At 48.8% G+C, this 27113-nt stretch overlaps 9 protein-coding genes across 9 annotated transcripts; 6 read left to right on the top strand and 3 right to left on the bottom strand.

Moving 5' to 3' along the window:
* Positions 1–1526: 1526 nt before the first annotated feature.
* On the top strand, positions 1527–3177 carry N7509_002108 (PRKCSH domain-containing protein; the record flags this gene model as incomplete). Its single annotated transcript, XM_056626745.1, has 2 exons — positions 1527–1643; positions 1723–3177. 2 exons carry the CDS (start codon positions 1527–1529, stop codon positions 3175–3177), a joined length of 1572 nt encoding a protein of 523 aa, XP_056492540.1.
* An 847-nt stretch (positions 3178–4024) lies between these two features.
* N7509_002107 (uncharacterized protein) lies at positions 4025–5040 on the top strand (the record flags this gene model as incomplete). Its single annotated transcript, XM_056626744.1, has 2 exons — positions 4025–4303; positions 4393–5040. The coding sequence occupies 2 exons, from the start codon at positions 4025–4027 to the stop codon at positions 5038–5040; spliced, it is 927 nt and encodes a 308-aa protein (XP_056492539.1).
* A 26-nt stretch (positions 5041–5066) lies between these two features.
* Positions 5067–7652, top strand: N7509_002106 (uncharacterized protein; the record flags this gene model as incomplete). Its single annotated transcript, XM_056626743.1, has 3 exons — positions 5067–5711; positions 5786–5828; positions 5890–7652. The coding sequence occupies 3 exons, from the start codon at positions 5067–5069 to the stop codon at positions 7650–7652; spliced, it is 2451 nt and encodes an 816-aa protein (XP_056492538.1).
* A 971-nt stretch (positions 7653–8623) lies between these two features.
* On the bottom strand, positions 8624–9624 carry N7509_002105 (EGFR-like transmembrane domain-containing protein; the record flags this gene model as incomplete). Its single annotated transcript, XM_056626742.1, has 3 exons — positions 8624–8883; positions 8913–9143; positions 9360–9624. The coding sequence occupies 3 exons, from the start codon at positions 9622–9624 to the stop codon at positions 8624–8626; spliced, it is 756 nt and encodes a 251-aa protein (XP_056492537.1).
* Positions 9625–14077: 4453 nt separating this feature from the next.
* N7509_002104 (class I SAM-dependent methyltransferase) lies at positions 14078–14796 on the top strand (the record flags this gene model as incomplete). Its single annotated transcript, XM_056626741.1, is given in 2 exon segments — positions 14078–14618; positions 14630–14796. 2 exon segments carry the CDS (start codon positions 14078–14080, stop codon positions 14794–14796), a joined length of 708 nt encoding a protein of 235 aa, XP_056492536.1.
* A 483-nt stretch (positions 14797–15279) lies between these two features.
* On the bottom strand, positions 15280–17505 carry N7509_002103 (putative C6 transcription factor; the record flags this gene model as incomplete). The annotated part of the gene is made up of 1 exon (XM_056626740.1): positions 15280–17505. One exon carries the CDS (start codon positions 17503–17505, stop codon positions 15280–15282), a length of 2226 nt encoding a protein of 741 aa, XP_056492535.1.
* A 326-nt stretch (positions 17506–17831) lies between these two features.
* N7509_002102 (phosphosulfolactate synthase) lies at positions 17832–19143 on the bottom strand (the record flags this gene model as incomplete). The annotated part of the gene is made up of 6 exons (XM_056626739.1): positions 17832–18327; positions 18404–18486; positions 18568–18647; positions 18706–18743; positions 18814–18851; positions 18904–19143. The coding sequence occupies 6 exons, from the start codon at positions 19141–19143 to the stop codon at positions 17832–17834; spliced, it is 975 nt and encodes a 324-aa protein (XP_056492534.1).
* Positions 19144–20780: 1637 nt separating this feature from the next.
* N7509_002101 (CVNH domain-containing protein) lies at positions 20781–22152 on the top strand (the record flags this gene model as incomplete). Its single annotated transcript, XM_056626738.1, has 3 exons — positions 20781–21027; positions 21089–21910; positions 21962–22152. 3 exons carry the CDS (start codon positions 20781–20783, stop codon positions 22150–22152), a joined length of 1260 nt encoding a protein of 419 aa, XP_056492533.1.
* A 1777-nt stretch (positions 22153–23929) lies between these two features.
* Positions 23930–25451, top strand: N7509_002100 (phosphatase PAP2 family protein; the record flags this gene model as incomplete). Its single annotated transcript, XM_056626737.1, has 3 exons — positions 23930–24313; positions 24444–24978; positions 25042–25451. 3 exons carry the CDS (start codon positions 23930–23932, stop codon positions 25449–25451), a joined length of 1329 nt encoding a protein of 442 aa, XP_056492532.1.
* Positions 25452–27113: the final 1662 nt, after the last annotated feature.

The following is a 27113-nucleotide window of genomic DNA, read 5'->3' as shown; positions in this document are numbered from 1 at the left end:
ACTATCCTCTTAAGCAATCAAAAAGCCAGATTATGGGCGACAAAATTAAGGATTTGCAAGAGGTCCCTCTCGCAAAGGCCGGAAAAATCAATACCCTTCAATGGAAGCGTTGGTTTTACTGGCAAGACCAGTCATGGGAACTACGAAAGCATGTTGATATTGAGGGCTTACTTAAGATGGAAGTCATACTCCGGGAGCTTGCTCAGCGTGAAATTGTTTTGAGGGCGAATTCCATGGCCTTGCAAAACAACCCTGGGAAAGATACAAAAAATTGCGCGGCTGAAATCAAGAATATTGAAGAGGAAATGGTGTTGCTTGACCAAGAATCCTGGTTTGCGGAACGTTCATGGTGGTCCAAAAGAGCCAGTTTCTATGAAGCGCCCTTCTCTCGCGGGATAGATTTATGGCGCTCACACCCTTCCTGGTATATGCATCCTATACTTCGTCAAGACTGTGCCGAGAGAGGAGGATGCTGTGGAAGAGCTTGTAATTGTTGTTTCCGTCGTCAGGGTTTGCTACCACATCGAAAGTTTGAGGGAGGGGGGCATTGCACAGTGTACTGCGACTGCTGTGAGAAGGCTCGTGGATTTAAATTCACCTCCGATGACATAGCGGATATTGAAAACTTATTCGACCTTTCCCGCTCTGGATATTTTACACGAATTTGCCTTGCTTCTTTACTTGGGTTTATTCAAGACAATTTGGACGACAATCCGTTTGATCTTATTGAGAATCTGCCACCGCAGTATACGCCTGCTACGAAATCACCTAATGTATCAAAAACGGATTCACAGGGGCTAAACTCACCCGAAATTGATTTGCTGAATTAGGGATAATAGGGAGCAATGGAAGTTTTGCAATTTAGCAAGCAATTGTTAGCTTAGCCGGATTTGATATGAACTTGCTGTTCCAATGTCCCAAGGTTTCAATGGTAAAAAAAAGAACCTTGGAAGAAAGGAGACCGGTAGCTAGTTATCGATACTATTGAACCAAAAATACATATATTTGGTATTATTAATATAGACTTCAGTGATAGAATCGTACTGGCACCTTTAAGTTGCCCAGAATGAAGCTACTAGTAGCTACTAGTAGTTCCGAGTAGGCAAAAATTTTCAATAGAGATAGAATTATCTATTCAGCTCTCCGTGATTCTGTAAACTACCCAAGACCATGGGATGGTCGTTGTTATTAAATGGGGAGCAGCTGTCGGAGTATATACGGTTCCCATCCCATAGCGGGGATCGGCGGACTATCAGATAAGGCCACGGAGCAGCTCCCCGTCCCCGTTTGCCCGCTCCGCCTAATTACACCAACGCGCTGGAACGCTACCTACTGCGTAGATCTCAACCACTGTGGCTCCGTTCTGCTACCTGAGATACAAATCTACTCCATATGAATCACTGACCCCTTCGCGCTCGACATATCTGTGACCTCCCGGCGGGGAAACGCCCAGAGACCCGCTCGACCCATTCCCCAACCTCCAAGCTCTCGACTTCTCCCCCATACAGCAACACCGGATATCAGACATGGGTCGATCAAGGCATAGCCTCGCACCATGGCTGACGTTTGCTTGCGTTGCATCCGGTGCCTGGGCCGCCAAGAGGCCATTCAACATCCACGATGACCTCCTGGCCTATCCGCAGGTAGCTTTCCAGCCCCGGATAGCGATAGCGATGTCGTTCTTTGAAAAAGCACTTGCGCTAACCAAATCATTGTCTGTAGTACCAAGTGGTTTTCCCTGACGAATATATCCTCGATTCAACAGCCGAAGAACTACTCCAAGCACAAGCCAATGCTGCAGACGACGCATCCAGCTACGATCAGAACAACCCTCAAGTATACATCAATAAGGCGCATACGGGAGACGCAACACACGAGGCCGGAGACGGAACTTCCCCATCCTACGCCTACGAAGAAATGATAATGGATGACCGGCGCCTCCTTTGCCAGATTCCGCACGTCGCCCTAGACGACCTCAATACGACGGCAAACAACCAGGCAAATGAGGCGGAGCAGCAGAAAGAATTAGCCCGCGCAACGGACCGAGGTCTTGAACTTCTGCGCGAAATGGAGGGAAAATGCATGTACTATTTCTCTGGCTGGTGGTCATATTCGTTCTGTTATCGGAAACAGATTAAGCAGTTTCACGCACTTCCCGCCGGCCGCAATGTTCCCCAGTATCCGCCAATGGAGGACCCTACAACGCATTCCTTCATTCTGGGTCAATTCCCGGCTCATATGAAGGAAAATAGCAGGGAGGAAGATCAGAAGCAACAGCAGCAAAGCTCACAGACGGAAGTGGCAGAGCTACATACTAAAGGTGGTTCGCGCTATCTCGTGCAACATCTACGGGGTGGCACGACGTGTGACTTGACAGGTCGTGATCGCAGGGTCGAAGTGCAGTTCCACTGCCATCCACAATCTACAGACCAGATTGGCTGGATCAAGGAGTTAACCACCTGTTCCTACCTGATGGTTATTTACACCCCACGTCTTTGCGACGATGTTGCTTTCTTGCCCCCACAACAAGACGAGATCCACAACATCGAATGCCGTGAGATTCTCATGCCTGAGGATGTGGCTGATTGGGAAGCTATGAAAGACTGGTACCAGGCTGAACAATTAGTGGATGCCGCTGCCGCAGTTGAACTGGAGAAAGTTCAGATTGTGGGCGGAATTGAGGTTGGTGCCCGTAGACTGGTGGGAATGGAGGGCAAAGTGATTGAGAAGGGCCGCGTGGCTTCAACCGCTGAAGAGCGGACTGAGGCTGTCGTTAAGCGCGAGAATGGCGAGGTCCGACTCGTGTCTAAGCAGTTGCTGAAGAAGTACGAGCTTAATGAGGAGAAGCTCGAGGAGATGCAGAAACGTCTGGATAAACTCGCAGATGGGAAAGACTGGACACTTGAAGTTGTTGTGGAGAATAATGGGGTGATCAAGTTCCAGGGTGTCGTTTCTGAGGATGCTGACGACACCACTGGTTCTCCTGATGATCAACCGCTGAAGGAGGAGAAAACACCCCACGGGGAAGATGCGCCGCTGAAAAAGTCTTCGGATACCAACAAGGACTCGGGCGAAGCACCGCCGACAAAGAAACAACCCCCATCTGACAAGGAGACGGAGGAGACGGAGGAGGCTGAGACGGAAGGCAGTGAGGAAATCTTCAAAGATGAACTATGAGGGCCATCTTGTACAGTAAATTGATTTATTGGCGTGTCCCTATGTCTCTGAATAAATAAATGTCAACCTATAAGGGTTCAATGTATATCCTATGAATTCGTGTAGGAGTCTAGTGTATACATATATAGAAAAAAAAAGAAAAAAATAGTAACCCATGTCCATGGGTGGCTCTGTGGGTTTCCAGAACAAAAGGTCGTGGCCAGGAACAGGAACGACCGGTTAGCTTCATGCCCAAAGACGTCAGACGCCCCAGTTGCCGGCTACCGAGTGGGGGCATGGGAGGGAAGACGGGAGGCTGGTGAGGAAACAGGAGGTGGAGGATGAAGGATTGTAAGTGCAGTGCAGTGTTGTAGGTGTGAAGAATGGGAGAGTAGTTGTAGTAATAGTGTTATTACTGCTACTATACTGTAGTAGATACTAACTCTGTTATTAGTAGCAGTACTGTCAACTGTCTGGATGCAGCCATACGTAAGGAACGTGACCAACGAACTCCTATCGGCCCACCTTCCCATCCTCCCTAATCCCAACCCCATTCAACTTCACTCTACAACTCTCCTCTCCCCGACTTTGGTGGTTTCTGGGTGTCACCTCCTCCCTACACTACTCCCTCCAACTCCCCCCCTCCTCATCTCCCCCCTCGCCCCCCTTGCCCGCCTTGCCCTCCGTGCCAAGGCTGACCCCGTCACCACGCGGCCTCTCCGACCAACACCGCATCCCGCATCCCGCATCTTCCACCACTCGAGTCCAATCCAGCCCCCCTCAATCGCTGCTCTCCCCGCTGCCCCCGGCTATCGATTCGTCGTGAATTACTGTTGAACGCTCGGAAACCGCGGCGTTCTGCCTCACGATGGGTTTCCTCGGCGTCTACTCGGCTGTGTTTGATTACCAGCCTCAGGGAGAAGGCGAGTTGGAAATTCGCGAGGGCGATCTGCTCTACGTCTTGGAAAAGAGTGCCGAAGACGACTGGTGGAAGGCCAAGAAGAAGGCAGACCCCGAGGATGACGACGAGCCGGAAGGTCTAGTCCCAAACAACTACGTTGAAGAGGTGAGCATCCCCAGAGCATGCGTGACCGGCAAGCAGAATACACCCACTGGTGCCTGTCAGGACTCTTGTGCAAGGCAATCGGTAACCCACAGGGTATAGCCACGGCGTGGGCGCGATGGCTTTGGACCTCGAGGAATTGAACCATGCTTACTCTACTATCATCTCGACAGGCGCAACCCACATACAATGCTAAAGCTCTCTACGACTATACGCGGCAAACGGACGAAGAGGTTTCCTTTTCCGAAGATGCCGAACTATTGGTCTACGACACATCAGATCCAGACTGGACTTTGGTAGGGGTCAACACGGAGTTTGGATTTGCGCCCTCAAATTACATCGAGCTCATTGAGGAGATTGCATCCCGCGGCGGTGCTGCAGCCGCAGCTCCCCCTCCTCCGCCCGCCGAACCAAAGGCGCCTTCTCTTCCGCAGCGACCAACCGCTCCCCCGGAGGAGGAATATGACGCGTCGCCTGCGCCGTCTCCTGTGCACAACCCCGCGGCCGCCGCGATTGCGGACATTATTCATAAGCAACATGCGCCTGCTGCCACCTATTCGGAACCCGCGCGCGAGGAATCCCCGCCTCCTCAGCTTCCTACTCGACCTTCGCATGACCAGGATCGTGAAGCACCCCGCCGAACCTCCCGCAGCGTCCGCCATCAGAACAACTACAGTTTTCCACGCCAATGGAACTTTACTCGCCCGAGCCCGAACCGTCTCGCCCGCCCCGCCCTCAGGTGGCATCTCCCTCAATGCGAGACATGCGAGACAATACCCACGTCAAGGAATCCCCCCCTTACAACCGAGCGGGTGAACTGACACCGAAGTCGCCCTCGGGTTACAAGATGTACAATATCAATGAGATGGTTGAGGTTATGGGCAAGCGAAAGAAGATGCCCACAACAATAGGCATCAACATGGTGACGGGAATCATCTTCATTTCCCCCGAGGGTGATGATAATCAGCAAGAGTGGACAGCCGAGAAGCTGACCCATTACTCTATCGAAGGCAAGCATGTCTTTGTTGACCTGGTTCGACCTAGCAAGAGTGTTGATTTCCACGCCGGCGCCAAAGATACCGCTTCAGAGATTGTGGCTGCTCTTGGTGAAATCGCTGGAGCTTATAAGGCCGAGGGTCTTCGAGAAGTCCTCGCTGCCGGAAAGGGAGGTGGTGGCAAGAAGAAGGGACAGATCTTATACGACTTTATGGCCCAAGGCGAGGATGAGGTTACGGTGGCCGTGGGCGATGAAGTTGTAGTCATCGATGACACCAAATCTGAGGAATGGTGGATGGTCAAAAGACTGAAGAATGGGAAGGAGGGCGTGGTTCCCAGCAGCTACGTTGAAGTGACCGGATTTGTGACCCAAGATACCCCTGTGTTGGTGGACTCATCAGGTCTGTCCTCTGTGGAAAAGAACCGCCTGGAGGAGTCTCGGTTGGTTAAGGCAGTGATGGGCAAATCAAGAACCGACTCTATGGACTCATCCGAGGTAAGCATCGCCGCACAACTGCTTGCAGTGCCCGGCCCTATGTCTGTTTCTATGCTAATACATGTTGTTTACAGAAACAACATCGCAAACGTGACAGTAAATCCAGCTCCAAGTCAAGTAAGCACCCCTTTCTTATATTTCAACAAAACGTGGACCAAAATCTAACCCTGTACCACAGAGCCTGATTCAAACAAAGTGAGAAAATGGACCGACCGGACCAAGGCCTTTACGGTCGAAGCGCAGTTCATTGGTCTCCAGGATGGGAAGATTCATCTCCATAAGACCAATGGAATCAAGATTGCAGTTCCAGTAGCCAAGATGTCCGTTGAGGATTTGGAGTATGTGGAGAAGGCTGCTGGTGTCTCTTTGGATGAGGACAAGCCCTTGTCCAGTATTCGGGCTCGAGCCACCTCCGACCCCAAGGGCGCCGCAGGTGCCTCTGTGCAACGGCCAGAGTATGACTGGTTCGACTTCTTCCTGAAGTCCGGCGTTGGCCCACACCAGTGTGAACGTTATGCACAGAATTTCCTGAAGGATTCGATGGATGAGTCTGTTCTACCTGATATCAGTCCCGAAACCCTTCGCTCTTTGGGATTGAAGGAGGGTGATATTTTGCGGGTCATGCGTCACCTCGACGCCACACTCGGACGTACTGGTTCCAAATCCTCCAAGCTTCGCAATGTCAGCTTTGGTGGTGAGGAGGTCATTGGCAATGGCGATGAAGGCGGTCTTTTTGCTGGCCCTGGTGGCATGTTGCGTAACAACACTCGCAAGGGACGTCCAGCACCCACTCTACAGGCCGGCGATGTCGTGGACCCCAAGGCATTTGAGCAAGCGGATGGGTCGAAGCCGAAGGAGAAAGAGCGCTCTGCCAGTCCTCCAACTCCCGTAGCTCCCTCGGCCCCGGAGAAGCCCGTCCAACGTGGATTCGACGATGATGCCTGGGAAGTAAAACAGCCCAAGCAATCCACAACATCGGCCCCTGCTGCCCGAGTCGCATCTCCCCCAGCCGCGCCTGCTCCAGTCCAGAAGCAGGTGACTGGGGCGATGGCGGATTTGACTTTGCTTCAAGCTCCTCTACAGCCTACTCCCGCACCTGCGCCAACTGTTTCTATCCCTGCTATTCAGCCTCAGCAAACTGCCGTTCAGACCCCACCTCCACAGCAGCCACAAGCAACAGGTGCTACCCCCGACTTATTTGCTCAGGTCGCACAACTTGGACAACAGGCTAGAGCGCGCCCACACGCCCCTCAGAACATGAACCAGAACTCGCTTCTTCCTCCCCCTCCCCAACGCCCGCTCTCAGCGCCTCAAAACTTCTCGCAACAGCAGAATTCTTTTGGCCCTCCTCCTTTGCAGGCTCAACTTACGGGTCTTCCCCAGGCCGGTCAACCAGTCGGTCCACCAGGTCAGAACTTCCAGCCCCAGATGCCCCAGCAAACCGGCTTCATGGGCCAGGGCCAGGGCCAGTTCCAGAATGGATTGATGCCCCAGCCAACGGGATTCACACCCCAATCTCAATTCGGGATCCAGCAGCAACAGCAGCAGCAGCAACCCTACGGCAATGGCCAGCCTGGTTTCCAAGGTGTCGCTCCTCAGCCCACAGGCTTCGGTGGATTCGCGCAATCCCAGCAGCCTATGCAGCCTATGCAGCCTATGCAGACCGGCATCAACTCTGTGCTTCCCCCTGCTCTGCAGCCTCAGCCAACTGGCATGAATGGGTTTGGCAATGCCAACAACTATAACCAAACCCCACCTCCAGTGCCTCCTATCCCTCAGCAACCAACGGCGGCACCTCTGTCAGCTCAGCCCACCGGACCTCCTCCTTCAATCAGGTTCGGTGTAAAGCCAGATGCACCTCCCCCTAGGCTTGCTCCTCAACCGACAGGACTCAGGGCGAACCTTTCGCAAGCCACGCCCAACAATCCTTTCGGCTTCTAAAAAGAGCAAGTGCGCTTTCGCATCCCCAGCACGTACCTGGCTATATAATCCCATCCCGTTTGACCAATGGCAAATATCCTCCTTTGTCCTTTGCCGCGAAGCGAATCTAGCCGCTGGAGGTTAGGCGCAAATCAGAATTTTTACATATCCTGCTTGTCTTTTCGGTTCCTTCACCGAGCCTTACCCAGAAATTGACTCGCGTACATAATCATGGCCCCATTCCATTCCCCTGAATTCATCATAACGCAGCACGTATCATCGCACACCATGACATGACTCTGGCATTCACAAGAAAGCCTTACGCATTATCGAGCGCCATTGTCGATCTCACGTGCCCCAAGAGCCTTCCTGTCTCATTTACACTCACGTCCTGCATTTCCTTTTCCTTTTCCTCGTCGTTATCCTGTCTCTTTCTCTTTTCTCTGATGTAATTTTGTCGATGGTGATGTGATGTGATGCTTACCTATAACTGTTAAATGCCTTCGTTACTTTTCATCCATCTCCTTGTGTTCCTCAAACGGCCTCGAATCGAATTCCCTTTTCTATCCTATCCTACCTCCAGCAAGTCCAACTTCTACTTCTACTTTGTTCCATGTTCCATGCCTAGACGCGAAAGCGATGCGATGCGAAGCGATGCGATGCGAGGCCCGGGTACTTTGCGGGCTTGGGCTTGGGCTTGTTATCTGTCACGTAAGAAAGACCTTTCAGGGACTGGGCTGGGCTGGGTACTGTTAAGTTCCTATCTCATTCGTCTCGAACATACAGCGTAACTTAGTTAGCTTCAACTTTATCAAGTTTGGAATATCAGGGAGCTTTGTCTACACTGCTGTAGCATGTATGTTTAGTCGTACTAGTAGTTTTGTATTGAATCCGAGAGCAGCCAAATCTTCGGACTGGAAGCCAATAAGTAGCTTAGTATTAAGATAATACATTATCTGATATTAATTATGAATCCCCACATCTAGTAGGTATTATTTATTCTTCTCTTCTGAGTCTTCTTGACCGTCGAGTTCGTACCGCGTCTCATGCTCGGTAGATAACTCGGCCACCATATTTGCCTGATCCATCTCATGCGGGAGATCCTGGCCATGTAGCTCCTCCGGCTGCATAGCTTGACTTGAGTCGGCTTCAGGAGTTGTTTCTTTATATTGTTTTCTTCGCCTCCTTATAAATATGAACAGCGCCATTGCAAGCAATGATACACCAGCAATAACACCAACGACTATTCCCGCTATCGCACCCCGGAAATTGAAGAATTACCGCTCGTGGCGTCTGACGTAGTATTGTCCGAGGTTGAAGTAGAAGTAGAAGTTGAAGATGCCACATTCCGCACGTAGTTGACATTCCATCCTGTGATGGCAATCGCACCAACAGTCGATTGAGACATCATAGTAGTTGTGAAAGTGTGGTAGTGGGAGCTTGCTGTTGCGGAGGCGTAGGTGAGAATCTGCCCTGAGCTGACAGCCATCGCACAATCGCCGGCTTTTCCTCCTGAAGGGTTATGGATTAAAGAATATGACCTATTTGACATTGAGAATTAGTCAGTAGACTTGAATAATGGAGTGGCATGAAAAGGTTCTTACGGAGGGCAACACTCGGCTATAGTGCTAGACGATGATCTGATCACAGTTGCGACGGTGCTCCAACCTGATGGACAGGTAAAGGGTCCCATGCTAATACCAGTCTCCCCTGGCGCAACACTCATACCGCTATTTGTTGACTGTGTGAACCATCGCGATACGATGGACGGGTTGCAGTCATAGAATGAATCAACCTTCTCGCCATATGAAGGGTCCCAACCCATCAAACCAAAATGATTGTTGGGAGTGGGATATTTCACAAAGACATTGCCGCAGATTGGATTCGCTGTATATACCGTTGTGAGAGGGACAAACGATGTGATGCCACCTGCTGTTCCTGTTCGCTCAGGTATTGTCGTAGCGGCAATTGTGGTCAACGACGCGTTTGACATGATGAAGCTGGAAGATTGTTAAGTCCATTTAGTGCAAGCTGCATTAATGGGTACTTGGTTTTATTAAGGCTCGGCACCTGGAGGGGATCTACAGAGGATTCACTCAAATTGTAAAGAAGCCACGGACCTCTAGGGTGTTATTGGGATGGTAAATTACTCCGTAATTACCCTGTTCTTGTGGCTTCGTTTAGGACGGCTCCTGTTGAGCCCCAGTCCAGCCCCGCTCAGGGCACGGTTCCCTTCTGATTTTGGCCTATAAAGTCGTAGATCACCTCGTATTCCAGGACTTAGCGCATGGCTAAGCCTCTCAGCGGAATATAGCAGCCAATAAAATAACACTGTACAGGGAGCGGAGGTGGGCCCCCAACGACCTCCGATGTATCCGTCGATTAATGCCGTAGTTCAGTTAGACCGGGGAATCATATGTACAAAATTAGGGGGATCAGAGCGGGGCTGTTTGTTGGACCCCATTTTGCTAAATACAGGTCCTTCCGAGTTCAGATTAGTATGTATTCCGATACAAATTTGGATGTTCAGTGATACAACTAGACTTTGCAACCCCCGATTGCCTACTATCATTGACTACTTTTGTATAAAAGACTAGTAGTAGCTACCTAAGATATAAAAAATAAACCAATCTACTATTGCATCTTGTGAAGCTACTAGTCTGCTATTCAAAGGGGGAGACTAAGACAGTCAACAATAGGTTGTAACCTTTACTATGCTACTGTATGACAGAGGTATATCTAAATTTTGTATTGAAAAATGCATACTAATCTAGATTAAGAAGAACCCTGGTCTATTAGATTCCGGGGTCAGAGAGTCGCTTAGAGCAATCACGTAAAAATCACCGATGCGCTCTGAGCGCTCTAAGAAATGCTCAGATGTACTCAGTGAGCAAAAGAGGCGCTCACTGGGCACTAAAGTAGTCTGAGAAAGAGAAAGTAGGTACCGTGCCGTGGCTGGCAGGGTGCCAGGAGTCGAGTAGTTCCAACGAATTTAAATAGTTAGAAGATCACCCGAAGACAAGCTTTCGGAGACACTCTAAATAACACTATTTTTAGGTATATTTCTATGTCATCCGCGCAACCATATGAAAGTCAATCTTAAGCTATGCCTCCGCAATAAGAACTAGAAGCGAAGTTAAAGTCATTCATAAGATCTTGATTAGGTTGAAACCGACTTATACTTTCATTCTATAATCTTTCATCAAGAAATGATTCGTTGCTTTTTGTCATGACAAGCAAATATCCGTTCAATTATCGTAGCCAGCATAAAAAGCTCCTCCCCTTGACTTTTCCACCTCGAAAGAGGTCAAGCATTAATGACCTGGTTGTCCATTGTCTTCATATGCCACGGCACCCCAAAGTAGTGGCTTGATAGAAGCCGACTCATCTGATTTAGGAGGTTGACAGGCAGCGCTTGGCAAGAGTTATGAGAACAAGTGGAGCGATCTCTGGGGTAAATTAGCCAGAGTTCAAGAACCGACAAGGCTGATTCCACCCGGGATGGGTTCGCTGGCCCCCAAACTTCATTGTGACCGGGGTCAGGGTATCTTGTTTGCTTTTTCAGGGTCTCTGTCGATCATTTCACACTACCACGACGATCGAACCCCGGCAAAAAAGGGGCCGAGAGAATACTCGTATCTTGCTCCGCGAGTCCGCGCGAATTAGTCATGAAGGAGGATCAATGGTTACAGTGGCGTTGCAAAAGTTTCAAACCTCTTGTTGACTGTTCTCGTCTCCGCCTTGTAATCGGGTAGCTACCCTATATGGGATAGGTTGGCCTATCTATTCCATCTCAGGTAGCTACTAGTATCCCATGAAAATGCGGTTAGTAATGGCGAACAATAGGGGTCAGTAACGTACCCCGATATATAACTACTACTGACCACCCTGCGCTTAGTTATCGAGCGCCGTAGATTGCTTTCACCATGTAGAGGGGCGACCCCGACGATAACATCCGATATACGCGGGAAGATGCCGATGTAGCCTACTGGTTATGTATACTTTAAACCTTGGATTTCTTGTAACCGCGAGACTCTGCATTTTGATATGAAATTAAGAGTCTGGGAAAACTTGAATTCTTCTCGGTGGTATCTTTAGTGTACAAATCACTCATTCTTATCCCGATCATCACCAGATACATCGGTCTCCTTTACAGGCGAGTGCCCACGGCAACCCGGAGGCTCGCCCTTGAGGCTAACATGTGTTGGAGAAAGGGGATGAAGATATGATGTGCGATGTAAGGTGCAAATTGACATGAAAATGGAGGGAGGCTAATACAGGCGAACTGGGGCAGCCTGAGGGCACAACCTCAACAACATGGGCCGGTTTGGGAATCTGGGGAGGCTTCACAATGGGAGAAGTGCCTCTTTTCTGCCTCTCCTGCTCCTCCTGTCACTTCTTCCTGAACTCCAGCCCCGCCTTAAGCGTACCTTGTACGCCTGTGGAAGACCCACTCGAAACCGAATCGGAGTGCTTGGCTCTCTGCTTACTTGTGTAAGCATCCTTGCCCACGGCCTTTAGCGGGATAACTGTGTTATCCTCAGGGTGCCCCAGCCACTTCTTGACTGAAGTATTTATGGCCGGTCTGTTGGTCATGTATACCATCAATAAATTGATGGTGGTGAGGACACATGTGACCACAGATGGGACCTTTGGAGGGGAGCGGTGCTATTATCATCATTAGTTGCTGATTGCTAACCACTCATAATCTTCTTGAGCCAGCTACATAGAGATATGCCGATCACTCAATACAAAACAGTGCTCTTTGTGGGCTTACCATGACAAGAGAGATCAGGCGAGAGACATGGCTCCCGATTCTTCCGGAGCAGAATGCGAAGAGGAAAATAACGATGAGAAATCTGCAAGGAGATTGAATCCATGATGGTGGTGATTACTGGAGTTGGAAATCGTGGATGGGAATGGTGGTGTGAGAAGGAAAGAAAGCTCTACGACTCTACGAAAAATCTCGACTATTTCGTATTCACTACAAAGCTCCCTCCTCGTGTTTACTCGCAACCTCATACCTTCCTGACTGGGCCAGTTCCTTTGTTTATTCAAAAAAAAATACTAGTAGTAGCCTTGGGGGGGCAGTCAGTGATCCCTTCGCTCCTGCTTATTTGCAATCGAAACTTCATGCTCGGGATGGGACTACCTTACCTTAAGGTAGTACCCTCCTGTCCACTATCTACTACAATTGCGATAGAGCTTGAACCCTCGGGTCTCCGAAGGCCATATTGAAATATTGGAAAGACCGACTAACCATGGTAGCTGATGTCTTTTCCAAACTTGAACACGGCTTTCCAAATCGGGTCAAGTCGCGACAAAATTGAAGGCGGAGTATATTCTTCTCGGTGGCGGTGGGATTCTATTCAAACCCTTCAAAACTTCAAGTTGAAGGCTGCTTGGGCTGATCCGTTTAGTTTTGGAATCCTCATGATTCTGATATATTTCCACCACCTTCACCTCAAAAAAACCCGAATCGCAATTCTCAAAATCCTCTCACAGCCCATGTGGAAGACCCTGCCAATCACTATATTCAAGCCCGAAGCCATGAGTCCGATTTTCGTCTCGCTTCCTTCAGAATTGATACTATGCATATCCGAATTTCTTTTGCCCCCCCATCTGATCTGCTTTTCTCTCTGTAATCATCGGCTTTATATGCTTCTACCATCGCAGAGGCGGCGGTCGTATCTGTCTGAGAGAGAAAGACTTTTGATCCTACAGCGCCTGAACAACGACGACCGTCTGGAATACTTTGCCTGTGATATCTGCAATAATTTCCATCAATAAGATAGGTCTGAATTAGACTTGTGCATCTGGGACCCATGGGATTTTTGATTAAATCCAACCATCCCATTTGCCAAAATCCCATGGCACTAATTATCAATCTTATTATACTAAATCATCATTTCCTAATATTTTTGTATTAATTGAAAGTAATAACCTCGTCCATCTCGTCTTTTGTCTCTCGCCAGGTTATCATTACTAAAACGGAAAAGGAAAGCCAAGAGCTTTTGAATCGAATATATCGGTTTACAAGGTGCCAGTAAGGCATGGTTTGAGCCAAAATCAGGTGTCTAAGCCCTAGAGGAAGGTAAGCGCCAAGTAACTATATGGTTAAATGGCTATATGACTCAAGAAAGTTCTTCATCTCAACTATTGTAGTCCCCGACTACACGCTAATCCCCATTTGATTACCCCGGAATAACCCCGCGCACTCACTCGCTCGCTCGTATGGGACTAGCCTCTTTATGCATAGGTACCACAATCCAACGTCGAGTGAGTCATCTTCGGTATGGCAATTAATTCGAGTCCGGCAGTTAGTATATAAATTCCGACGTCAAACCCTTCCCAACTGATTATCTATTCAAGTTCTCATGACCCTTTGTACAACCGGTATCAGATCGAACCAAAAGCCAAAAAAGCCTGAGTTCCCTCACACAATAATGTCATCCAACACCACTGCCGACGCGGGCAACAATAACCAAGCCATCAAAGAAAATATTAGAAAAGCCTACAACGACATCGCCGACGTCTATCTAGAATGGACAACACCATCCCACGGAGTCCGCCTCTCGCATCTCAACACCCTACTAAATGCCCTCGATTCTACCCCCGCATCCGGGGAAGGGAAAAAGAACATACTAGAACTAGGCTGCGGCGCCGGCGTGCCATGCACACAAGTCCTAGCATCACGCGCAGACCTAAAAATAACCGCAAACGACATCTCAGACTCACAAATCGCGCTCGCCAAAGCCCGCCTGCCCACCGAGAACACAACTCTCATACAGGGCGACATGATGGCACTTGAATTCAATGACTCCCATTTCGACGCCGTGCTGGCTATGTATTCGATCATCCACCTCCCGCGCGAGGAGCAGAAGGAAATTCTGCGGAAGATTGTGGGATGGTTGAAGCCGGGTGGCCGGTTTTTGGCGAATTTTTCGGAGGCGGGGTTTGAGGGGTCGGAGAATCAGTCTTGGTTAGGTGGGAGTGAGGGGTCGATGTATTGGAGTGGGTGGGGAAGGATGAGATTAGGAAGATTTTGATTGATGTGGGATTTCGGATTGAGGTTGATGAGGTTGTTGTTGATGTTGAGGTTGATGTTGATAATGGGGTTGGTAGGGATGTGCCGTTTCATTGGATACAGGCAAGGAAGATTTAGATACATCTAGAGGAAAAGGTTTTATCTGCCTCTTTGAAATAAAAGTATATAGAAAATTGAGTTGAATTTGCCGAGGCATTTTGTCCGTTCGACTATTTACTGGTTGGTTTAGAGACTCTTTTTTTAAACCCACTACTTCGTTGAGTGTTTAGAGCAAGATTTCGTCACGAGCGGTAACCCTATGGCTTGTTTACTTCGACATCGAAATAGATTTATGTGATATTCAAGTTCGAGTAGAGAGGTAAGATTCAACATTTGTTCATCATCCACTTGACAAGCCAGGGTTATTTCGCCCAGAAATTCTAACCAAAAAAAGACGGAACAGAAATACACCAAAAAAGATTCATCAAGTCATGGACCACCCACTTTATATGGGTATAATATAATGAACAAAGACCCCACCGAAAAGACATGACGCCAATGCACCCCGCTTCCAATTCAATATAAAGACCAAACCAAAGTATAGGTTCAAAAGGCTCAAAATTAGGATTCATCCCAGATCCCAAACACCGGAAGGTCTTCAGCCATGTACAGCAAGCCGCTCTCAGGGAACATGACATCTGAGAGAGGCGAGGGACCGGAGGCCGGAAGTTGACCGGTAGGAATAGTACCGCCGGGCGAACAGCCAACGGGAATTCCTGACGTCGTAAGGGCAGAGATGGCAGCGTCGTAAGATAAAGCCGATGGGTCTGCCCCGCTGTAAAGTGCGTCCCACATTTCGTTTCCTGGAGGCTGGGTGCCAGGGAAAGGTTGTTGTGCGGCTAGGAATGAAGTAGGGGTACTGACAGCCGGTTTATTGGACGAGGAAGGGGACGGGACGGCGGATGAACGATGGGGTTCAGAGAGATGGTTGGACGCGGGTATATCACGAGCAGAGCCCGGGTCAGCGCTGTTTACTTGGCCGAAGAGTTGATCGACTTGTTTGCTTCGATGATCCATCCATTGCCGATTGCGTCGTTGGATGTACTCCGCGACGGCAGAACGGAGATATTTGACGATTTGGTAGAAGCGGCATGCGTGAGGGTCGTGCGGGACAAAGACTCCTAGGAACCGCTCTGCCTTGCCCATGCCCTCTTCCAGGGGTAGAAGGTTATCGTAATCTGCGAAAAACGCGGCACCCAGAACGACGGCTGAATTGAATACTGAATTGATCAAGAATGGGAGACGTTTGGGGAGGGAGGAGAATCGGCCGAGATCCTCTACGACGTCGAGGCCGCGTAGAGCGGAATAGACACAGGCATCTGAGAATAAGGAAATTCGGGAGCTGCCGTTCTTTGAATCGGACGGTGCGGACGGATCGGATTTGTTCTTCACGTATTGTGCCACGCGGTAGACGAGGAACGGTCGTGTCAGGAGAATGATGGACCAATAATATGATCCGAAAACATGCGCCGCCGCCAAGCTTTCTTCCATGCTCTTGTGATCGAGTCGTTCAGTTTGCATCTTGAGAACGTCGGGCAGAGTGCGCACCCATGCACGATGTTGGTTTGAAATCGATTCAGCAACGCTGATGGAGATGACTTGCTTCATATAGACGTCGGTTAGGATCCGCTCAAAAATGCGACAAAGCGAAATGACTGCGACTGAGAGTTGTTGCTCTGGAGTCGAATTCCGCTGCGCATCTCCGGATTCAAGAGCGTCATCACGAATATCATAGTCATAGTCAGAAGTTGCAGGCGGGCGCCCTAGAGAGGCACTGAGGAATAAGTCCATCATTCGGAGACTTTTCCACACTCGTTCTCTGGCCCTTCTTTCCCGTACGCAAAACAGCGCGTTTGCATCTTTGCGGTGAATCCCGACAGCGTACGCGGCACGAAGCGCAATTCCAAGATTCATGAATGCGCCATTGCGCCTACATGCTCCAAGCATATACATCGAAACCAATATGTATGACTGAATGGTGTGAATGCTGGGGGTTTCCTGGAAAGCCGAGAACGCTAATTGCCGGCCACTACCGAAGAATTGCTCGGCTCTATCTTGGTGTATACTTGAAACTTGTGCTCCAATGGCGAGGACGAGGTAGAATATTGAGCTCACGGTATCTTCATCGCCCGTTGGGTTTCCTACCCAGTTGGCTAATCGAGGGTGGAATTCTTCCAAGTCGAACAAATCGAGGAGAGGGTTGGTAGCGAGCACAAATTGTCGAGCAAGTTGTTGGGCGTCTTCATTGCTAGGCGGCTGTACAAGCGCACTGGGCTGGGTGCTCGGGTTATTTTGAAAGGCTTCGAGCATGGAATGCCTGGAGTTATCTTCGGTAAATTCACATCGACCAATTGATGAAGATACCACCCGACGAACACTTTGCAAGAACGACAGACTGGCCGAATCGCCAATATACATGAATTTGCCTTGCCCGTCGCGTAAAAGGCGCGCAACTTTCGGTACAGGCGCGGTCCCTTCCTTCTCGTCACGGACCTGGTGTTCTAAATTCATCCCTCGATCTTCAAGGGAATTCAACAGTCGATCCATCGCCGTCTCGCGTTGCGGTGAAGGTATTATGCGTTCGCTGAGTAGCATGGTCGAATCCTTGGCTTCGGGCTTGAGTAGCCTGGCGGGGCGATCCGAGAAATGACATTCCGATTCCTTCTTTCGTTGAACACAGATCGTGCACGGGTGTTCACCGTTGCATTTCTGCTTGCGACGCTTGCAACTATCGCAAGCTCGGCGACAGCGGAGGCGCGCTCCTGGAGCTGTACTTGCCCGAGGCATAGCCACTTGCGCCACTGAGGCTCGTTCGGTCAATGAGTCGCCTGGAAAATCCGTGCGTCATAGGTCATCGATGCGGGAAAATTTGTATCTGGAGCGAGTTTTGGGGTTTCTCGAGGATAATCTTGCGGGGCTGCGTCGCGCGGCGTGGCGGAGGAGCGGAGCGGGCGGGCATGCTGCTCTCCCCGGACTCTGAAATATTACTAAGCAGGTCCCACCGGATTAGGATTTCCAATCTGATACTCTTAAGAGTCTTAACTTACTCCTTGACTCAGGACGAACGAAATGACAATTCTCATAAATATCCCAAATAAATACACTACTACTTTTCACTCTGGCCGGAATGAAACAACTTTTCCCCAGGTATCCGCAGTTCCCCAAATGCCAGATCGCAAACAGGTCAACTGCACGATCTGGCTATGATCGACGAATACATTGACATCGATCCCAAACTCTCGAACATACCAATTGAATACCTTGGGATCTGCAGCTTCAAACATGACACGCTCAGAAGGAAGCTCCTTCATGATTTTCGAGACCACGTCCGTTCTCCACGAGTTCACATTCTCCGTAATTCCCTCCGACTCGATCATCAACCGCTTCACTCCGTTGTCGAGGAACTTTCGCCCCAAGTTCACTAGCTTCGCCGGATCCGAAGTCCCAATTGCTTCCAGTCCCGATGCTGGAGTGTCTCCCCCGGCACCGAACTGGATTCCCAATTCTGGCTTTGCCTCGAGCTTGTAGGAGTGCACTTTATCAACGAGTCGAAGCCAGTCATCCTCAGGGATTGACAGAAAGCCCGAGGAGAGTTCGACAACATCGAAGCTAGAAAATTGCCATCTGTAAGTTTTCTTTTTTTTTACCTTTCTTAGAGGTCTGAAATTGCAAGGATGCAACTTACCCCAGATCCTTGCATTTGGTCAAGTAGCGGTCAAATACGGTGTTTGCGTCGGGGTGCGTGAGGAGATGCTCGGCCCAGCCGCCCTATCAACCACCACCGTCAGTCAAATTTACCCTCAAAGCCACGTATTATATGTAGTGATAAATATTGTTATTGTAGCATACCGTAGAGACGTAAACATCGTGTTCATGGGCAAGATCGATTAATTCGCGCAGGGGTTTCTCCTCAAACAGGGAAAAGGAGCCTAGATACAATCAATCAACACTGTGAATCGAATCAAGCATCCTTGATCTCGAACCCACCCCCAGCAAACTTCAGTCCGTCAACATGGTTTCCCATTCTATGGAGTAAGGTCAGATATGTTAAATATCCAGAGGAAGACTCGGGCGGATAACTTGAAATGAACTCACGTTTCGAGTACATCTGCGAGATATCGCTTGCCCATTGCCTGTTCGCATGAGCTTAGTTCATTTAATTACTGACCCTGAGAGTATTCATACCGAGTAGTATGGGCCTCGAATCTCCGTAACGCCCTTGCTTCGAGGCTTAGCAGGTCTCGGGTTCGATCTCGCAAAGCCGAAGCCATTCTGTTTGTCCTGGAGGAGTGACAATCCTTGTGCTGGGGGCGTGGTAGACAGGCCCCTGGCTTGTGTGGATGCTGCTGCCATCTTGGTCATATGGGCAATAGGCATGCGGCTCATCAGCCGGGTGGCTGCCACGAGGGAGTTTGCACCAGTCATGGTCTGGAGGGCTGTTTAAAGGTTGATGTATGGTTGGGAGGGGTTGATAGAAGGATCAGGATCAAGAAATTGTGTATGCAGTACATATACTTGAAGGGGTGGTTGGAATTATGTTAATTGCGTGTACGAGAACTTCAAGAAACTTCAAGAAACAACATTTGAACCTGTTTGCTACTAGCTATTTTGTCTCTCTTTGGGCGTGAGGTTTGACGTAAACTATACCTCACTCTTGCGGAGAAGCTCAAATAAGGCGGCCGTTCAGATGACATCAGCAATAGACCGTCCACTGTATACCGAGATAGCTATATGTACTACATATTTCCTGCCCGGTAGTGCTTTCGTATGTTTTCCTATTCTAGATGCCGCAGCTTTAATGAGGACGCCCAGAGTCAGGCTCAATGAGCTGGGAGTGTATCTGTGTTCTGTGACCCACCCCTAGGGGGGGTTTGTCAGTCTCAGGCTTAGGGCATCTACGCATGCCGCCTAAACTTTTTGGATTAATGCCCGTGGCACAGTCGATGATCTCGCGGGGTAAGTGTTGAAAGTCGATCTAGACCAAAATAAAGTTTAATCGGCTACGATTTCGAGATCATTAGGTAATTTCTCTAGACCATATAAATTGAAATCTCTTGAGTCTGTCCTGCAACTTTGAATTGCTACTATGATGGTCGCATTGCTGGATAAAGTTTTATTGCGTTTCGCATTAGAAATTTTAGATAGTCGACGGTCCAGTCGGAGCTTGGTTCCCATCCCGGCTCTGCCGGTTTGTTATCGGTTGGATCCTGCCACAAAGGAATGAAAGCAGGAATACTGAAGAAGTAGACGATTTATATGGGTTATAGCCTCACAGTAGTTGGCTCGTACTAGTAGCTTTGAAGCACTATATACTGCAGAATCCTTCCATAACTCCCTTACATATCAGTGTTCGTGCTGCCCTTTCTGCTAGGTAAAGAATCATTAGAAACAGCTCGGCTTCCGCCAAGGTATAAATTAACCAGGCTTTCTCACAGGTCCGACCGGCTACTAGTCAGGTATTACCGTATAGCAAATCCTCTCTCTGAACTGATAAGACAAGCCTAACAAGTCTCTGTGACACGATTTTTTAAAAGAATATACATATGCATCCAACAATGTGACACCATCCACTCGAAAACACCCTGGCAACTGTTCGACAGAGTTACCCTGGTCGAAATCTGGCCACTTTCAGAGCTGTAGCTACATGTCCCGTGCTGGAGGATTATACGGGTATACTAGGAGTAATGTAGTGAGTGAGTCTAGACTATCTTGGCTCTCGGTAATGACCAATATCTATCCTAGAAATACAATAATGATGTCAGGTCGACCTAATTTCGGTCAGATGTTGCTCTTGGCAGTGGTGGTGCTTGTGACGTTCGTTTAGTTAGCACAAAGCTAATTGTCTAGGTCACTGCTGAATGCGGAACCTCTTTCTTAAATCCACCTCGTAATGATGCAATGCAAAACAAATAAACAACCTCTTAAACCCAAAATACTTTCCCAACTTTCCTTTCCCAAGTATTGCTGCACCACCTTGGTTCTAATCTCCTGTCCACTGAATTGTGCATCAAAGTCGAGGGAAACATCACGCATCACCCGCATAATCCCCAGAGTCCACCACGATGGCGGACGACAAGACACTCAGCCAGAAGATCGTCGATGTTTCAAATGTGCTGCAGGAGTGGGAATCAATGAGGCCCATTGCGACTGGAGTTACGAGCCTCGTTAACGAATACGGTGAGGTGATCGATGACATCGGCCAATTCCTTAGCGTCGTCGGCTTCGTCTGGAACATCTATTCGAACATGGAGAAGGCCAAAGAGAACGCGGCCCAGCAACAGGCCATGGCTAACGACATCAAACGCGCCGGTGCGCTTTAGCTCCTAATTGCTGATGAACTGCCCGGGCTTGCCCTGATAACGTTGGATAGTCAGCGTGATGATTACACACGCGCAGACCGAAATAGACCATCACATGGACGAAATAGAGGACCGTGACATAGTCTCCAGAGGACAAGCCTTTCAGAAATTTTTCTGCTACAACATCGTACCCTTTGCGAAGACATACCCGATTACAGACCTCGACCTCGACGTGGTGATCAAGGTCGCCGGTGAGATGTCTAAAGCGGTGGAGATTATCGACAAGATGCAAGTACTCATCAAAGCACGCGCCGAGAAAGGCAATGGCGCCGCAATCATGGTCCTCTACCGCAATTTGCACGCCGTCGTGCAGTGCAAGCTCACGATGAGTAGGTGGCGGTACGGCCTAACGGAGGCCGTCATATCCGACGCCGAGAACGACATGGCAAGCCTCATCAAAATCTGGGTTCCCGTAGTCAAAGGTCTAGAGCGCATGAGCGACCTCTCATTTTCGCAGGGCATCGTTCTTTTCCAGGTCGGCGGCCATGGCCGGCCCAAGTTTACGAAATACTCGTACTATTATCAGGGCAAAGCCCAGCCGGGGAGCAGCTCGAACATGGCACCGGTATCCCAGGCTTTCGTCGAGGCCCGCAAGGTGGGGCGTAGCCGTGCGATCCCGCAGGAGCTCATTGAATGGAACAAGAAGCCGTACGAGATCATGCAACGTCTCCGAGAACAACCTCGAGGCCAACCTAATAAAATGCGTGCCACCAAGAATCTACACATTGTGTCACAGGGGACAGACACCTATCTCGTGGGAAATTGTTTGGACAATAACCAACACTGGAATAAAACACAGCTGCGATTGGATAGCTGCCTCGGAGATAATGGAGGTATGCGGTTCATATCACGTACTTTTTCCTGGCTGACATTATTATGGATAGGGCATTTTCAATGGGGTGGAAGGGAGTTCACTGAGCGTGCCAGAAACATTAGATTCTATCCCGCAGAGGGTAAATATCAAGTCCCCGTTCTGCGAGCTGAATTGCAAGATGATCGGGGCAACTTTTCAGAAAGGGATCAGAATTTGGCCGAAAGAATCAATAATCGTGGTGGTCATCTACTTTTTGCTTAATAAGTTTCTAGCCGAGGTATGTTAATTTCTACTGAAATGTCTAACTATGCAATTTACAGGTTTTGATCTTCCTGAGTCTTTTCCATGGAGTTAATGAAAAAAAAACGCACTATAGTCGAACTTTTCTGTAGTATGGGATTGATTTCGATTGATAATCGGCATTCTTTTCTAACTAAAATGTTACGCATGAATAACTGATCGTCGTTAAGTTGGAATAGTTTGGGAAATAATTGTTTTACTGTCTTTCAGTCTTCCAATATCAATGATCTGTCTCTTAACTGTACCGTTGCCTATAGACATGCTAAAACAGAAAAGAAGCGCCAAGAATTGACAGGGGAAATCAAGTACATAGGGTACAGTTGTGCTCACCAATAGATAACCTCCACGACAAGCCTCAGGCCAAGGATGCAGAGCATCTCATTCAAGTCATCGAGAGTTGGTTATTTATTTTATCCTTTTATTATGTTAAAAAGAATTGTAAGCTCGGCCGTCGTCGCCGAAACGGTCCCACTTTGGAGGCCGGACCAGGGCGGAGATAAGATTCCTAGCTTAACGATATGGGTCCCGCCACTACGAGGAATGAATACTAGTTAACTACTCGTATTACTAGTAGTACAATATTAGAAGACTACTACTAGTGCTATGTACTGTGAGTGCCGTGCGATAGATATCGGGTTACTAGTATATAGCTATGCTCCAACCTTGATAGATATATTAAAAACACCATTATGCGACTAAAGCGTCTGTAGTAAAGGTCCCAAAGGATCATGTGTACCCTGTCGGAATACGGAGGATCGTGTGTTGAATCCGTCGGCGTGATCAACTTCCGATGCCGACGGGCGATCAGGTTTCCGCTGACAAACTCGGCGCTGGCCGAGAGGAGATCGAGGGATAGGGCTGTGATTGGTGGGTTCGAATAAACATCGGTCGACATAATTATATAATTCTATTCATAACTTAGTTGATCTGTTATACTCTGTACATTATAGTGGTAGTGTATGCTTGTAATTTGTACACCGGGTCGCCTTATGAAGATGTGGTTCTGTCAAGGGTCCACACTATGTATCAAGACCTCGAATTCTGCATCAAAGTGAATCATGGCACCTAGTTGTTTCCCTCTTGGCGACTAAGATCGATCCATCTCCTAAGAGTGTCCGAAGTATTCTATATACTAACTTTCAGGTACCAGGCCATGTATCGTATGTATCCACAAGCATCCGCAGGCAGCAATCCCTAATCATATGCCACGCTGTACTCGTACATATACATATGTCAGATATTTACTGCACGCTGTCACCCCCGCTGTGTACGAGCGTATACGAGCATGACCGGAAACGAGTACGTGAGCACGCGACAAGGGTAGAAACCGGTCTTGGCGGTTCTTCCGAGGATGCCAATGTCAACTAGTCCAGCCATAACCCAATCATGTCTCGACGACCCCAGCAGAATTCAGCCTGATACCTTTCTCACCCCAATTCCAAGCTTCTGATTCGCATAATTATCAATGAAATGTGATCTCCGACATCCGGTTGCTCCGGCCTCCGTGCCTGCCCTACAGGGCTTGGCCGTGAGTCGTGGAACTTTGACGTTAGACCTTTCATTTGGGACTGCTCCAAGTCAAAGGCCACTGCCCAAGTTCTTTCATTTCGGCCTATTCGTTTGTTTTCCTCTTTTCGACTCCCTCTACCTTTAATCCGTACCTTTATATCCTCTTACAATATCCTCACTATTTCTACTGTACTGCATTTGTTGTTACTCTTGCATATTGGTACTCGTCATGGGAGCCGGGGCGGTTTTAGAGCCGCTCGTCGTCATTGTCCTCCTCTTTGGAGGCACTTGGATCAATCGAGTTACCGATGCTGCCTTATCACGACGTGTAAGTCGTCGCAGTTCATTCGGCTACCCACGAGCTTCGTCTCCGGATTCCCTCGAGTCGGGTTATACTACACCAACGCCTAAAGATAGTCTCTTGAGTCCAGGAGCTTCCTTTCCACCGCTACAACCGGACGATCACTGGCACAAACGAGTCATTGGAATCTTCAGTTTGACCTGCAGTGTGACCTCCCCAAACACTGCCGTGTTCCAGGACCGTCTCCTCAGTCGTCTGCTTCGAAAGTTGCCGTTCCTGGTTGAATGTTGGTACTGGGCACTTGTATATTGGGTATGTTTCACCCCGCACCATCTCTTTTGAGCTTTCCTCCTCTCTGTTCCTATCCGGAGTCTTGAATCTGTCGCATTATGTTTTTGCCCTTGTGGAAACTCGTGATCGACGCTCATAATCGTTTATACAGACATATCAGCTTGGCCGCGCATTCACCGCCGTGACCCTCAAAGAAGGAACCGTCGATATCGCCCGCGGACATGCATTGGAAGTAATAAAGCTGGAGGAGAAACTGGGTATCTTTTGGGAACTTCCGATCCAACATTTCTTCCTCCGACACCCTCTGTTAATGACTTGGATTAATTCGATATACTCCTTCATCCATATCCCCGGTACCATCGCCTTTCTCGTATGGCTATACTACTATACAATCACTCGCAACCGCATCAATGAGCCTCAACCAGGCAAGCCCCGAGGTATTGTCAGTGGCTCACCCGCGGGCCCACTACTCTATCAGGCCCGACGCCTTACTCTGGCAGTATGCAATCTACTCGCGTTTGTGGTTTTCACTTTGTGGCCCTGCATGCCACCCCGCCTACTGAGCGATCCAACAATCGAAGGCCCCGAGGCGGAACTTGGGCGCAGCTATGGATTTATTGATACAGTTCACGGCGAGAATGGAGCGAAAAGCGTCTGGACAGAAAATCGCTTTTGCAATAAATATGGTGAGTAGAATATCCCCGGCGACTGAGGAATGCAATTTCTCAACTAACAATGTGAACAACCAGCGGCGATGCCATCTCTGCATTTCGGATATTCTTTGATGATCGGCTTAACAATCATGACCATTCCACTCCCTACTCATCACCGACGAACCCTCCGCATACGCATCGGACGTCTGGGTCTCCGCATACCTTCATGGCGCCGACTATTATGCACAATGCTCGGATTCTTATACCCATTCATCATATTGGTCGCGATTGTCTCGACGGCCAACCATTTCATTCTCGACGCTGTTGCGGGAGCGTTTGTCTGTGGTCTTGGGTGGTGGTCTAATGGTGTTCTGTTGAATCTGTTACCTGTGGAAGATTACTTCCTTTGGCTGGTGCGAATTCACAAGCCTGAGCCATCACGAATGCAGTTGTTGGATAGTTCGAGTGGTTGGGACTCGGACGAGTCGTATACACGGCACCCATAAGCACTATTCTGGTGGCATGATATTCTTTCAATTGAATTTAATCATACACCACCCCTCTCTGGAGACTTTGGAAATATCGGTAGGGACAAAGACTTTGGTGGTGTACATAGTCAAAGCGCTATCATTAATTTCTTGGGCCAAGCCTGGCCTCGGGCGCCGTGCAAAGTCATTTAGAGTCTGTTTTCTTTGTTTCCGGCTTCTCTTTGTATGGTTGTACTATATATCACATCAAGTTCTTGCTTGAGTTTTCACCTCTCTCAGCCACTCGACAACTTTTCTTTTCATCTCTCTTCGGTCGATATCTTTACATGGTCGATAGTTTTCATGCTACCGTCTGATATGCGTCACTATCCATGAATGCACTTACACGCCCATCATGGATAAAGGTCCGTGGATGTCCGCTGGAGAACTCAATCATCTGGAGGTGGGATATGTGACTTTTGAAAGGTATATCGAGGCAAAGTTATCGACAAGTATAAGCATTACTTTTTTACCCCCGCTGATAGGAACCCGAATTCGAGTATATCCCTTCCCTATGGAATCTCAGTCACAGAGACCTGTCACTCTGATAAATCCCAACAAGACCTTGACACTCATGCAGTGTTGTATACTCTAGGTAGAAACCATAAAAAGATATAACTGGGTATAGTCTATGTCATTTTTAGGACGGTTTCTAGAGTATATAACACGGCGTGCGTGTCAGGGTGTCGCTAGGTATTTTGTGGAATGTCAGAACTCTGTTGTCGAAATACTAGTATACTGGAGGGATGTATTGGAGGTCTGGTTCCTATCAGTTGGGAGTAACTGGATACCGCAGGCAGTTGAACTCAACCATCTGCCAGTGGTGGTGGGATTAATATTTGCAGGGATTTATGTATATACGGATCGCTAGAGTAAGTAGTAGAGTCAATTCAAAATCATTAGAAGGGTAGAGAGGCCAGGGGCAATGGTTCGGAGGTTACGGTGAAGCAGTGGGGTTGTGCTTACAGAGCAGAGGCTGGCGTGGAATAAGAACAACCACTTTAGATTCATATTTATATTCACCCACCTCGAGCCCGGGCTCGCTCTCCCTTGCTGAGTGGATTCAATTATTTCGTCCACCAGTGAATCTGTTTATTCGCTTGACACGCCTAATTGCAGAGCAAACCCTGACTAGCTTCATAGTATGTCTCCGAGATCAGATCTGGACAGGAATCTCACGGTGAATCAGAGTATCTACTACGCCATCTTGCGCCCACTCGGGGTGAATCAGAGATAGAGCTAGCCTCAGGGGAGATTATCTTGACAACAGTGAATGCGCACGCTGCATTTCTGCCTGCGCCAAACTTGTACGCTTTGAGCCTCTCTCTCTACGCTGAGTGGCTCAAGGCGCGGACTTCAATCCCTGCGTCTACGGCTGTCCGATTCTACTGTCAAGTTTGACTATTGCTTCGAATATACTCGAAATCGCGAATCTTGACAAAAAGCCCTGCTTCAAAAGACCTTATCATTGAGACTGGACAGAGAGTGGTTTCATGCTCTATCAGGGAACTTTCCCCAGTGAATAGCTTCCTCTCTCATCTTTCACCTCCGGCCGACTCTGACACCAAAAGGGTGGCCCACTGCCATCGATCAAGCGAATGAGAAGCAGCGACCGAGGTAGCAGCTCCTTCACTGAAAGAC

The sequence above is a fragment of the Penicillium cosmopolitanum genome (genome assembly GCF_028827165.1).
Source record: "Penicillium cosmopolitanum strain IBT 29677 chromosome Unknown utg000004l:1.0-4361866.0:1.0-4365735.0, whole genome shotgun sequence".
Taxonomy (NCBI): Eukaryota; Fungi; Ascomycota; class Eurotiomycetes; order Eurotiales; family Aspergillaceae; genus Penicillium; species Penicillium cosmopolitanum.
Note: the sequence above shows the minus strand (reverse complement) of the source record. Positions and strands in the feature narration are given on the sequence as shown.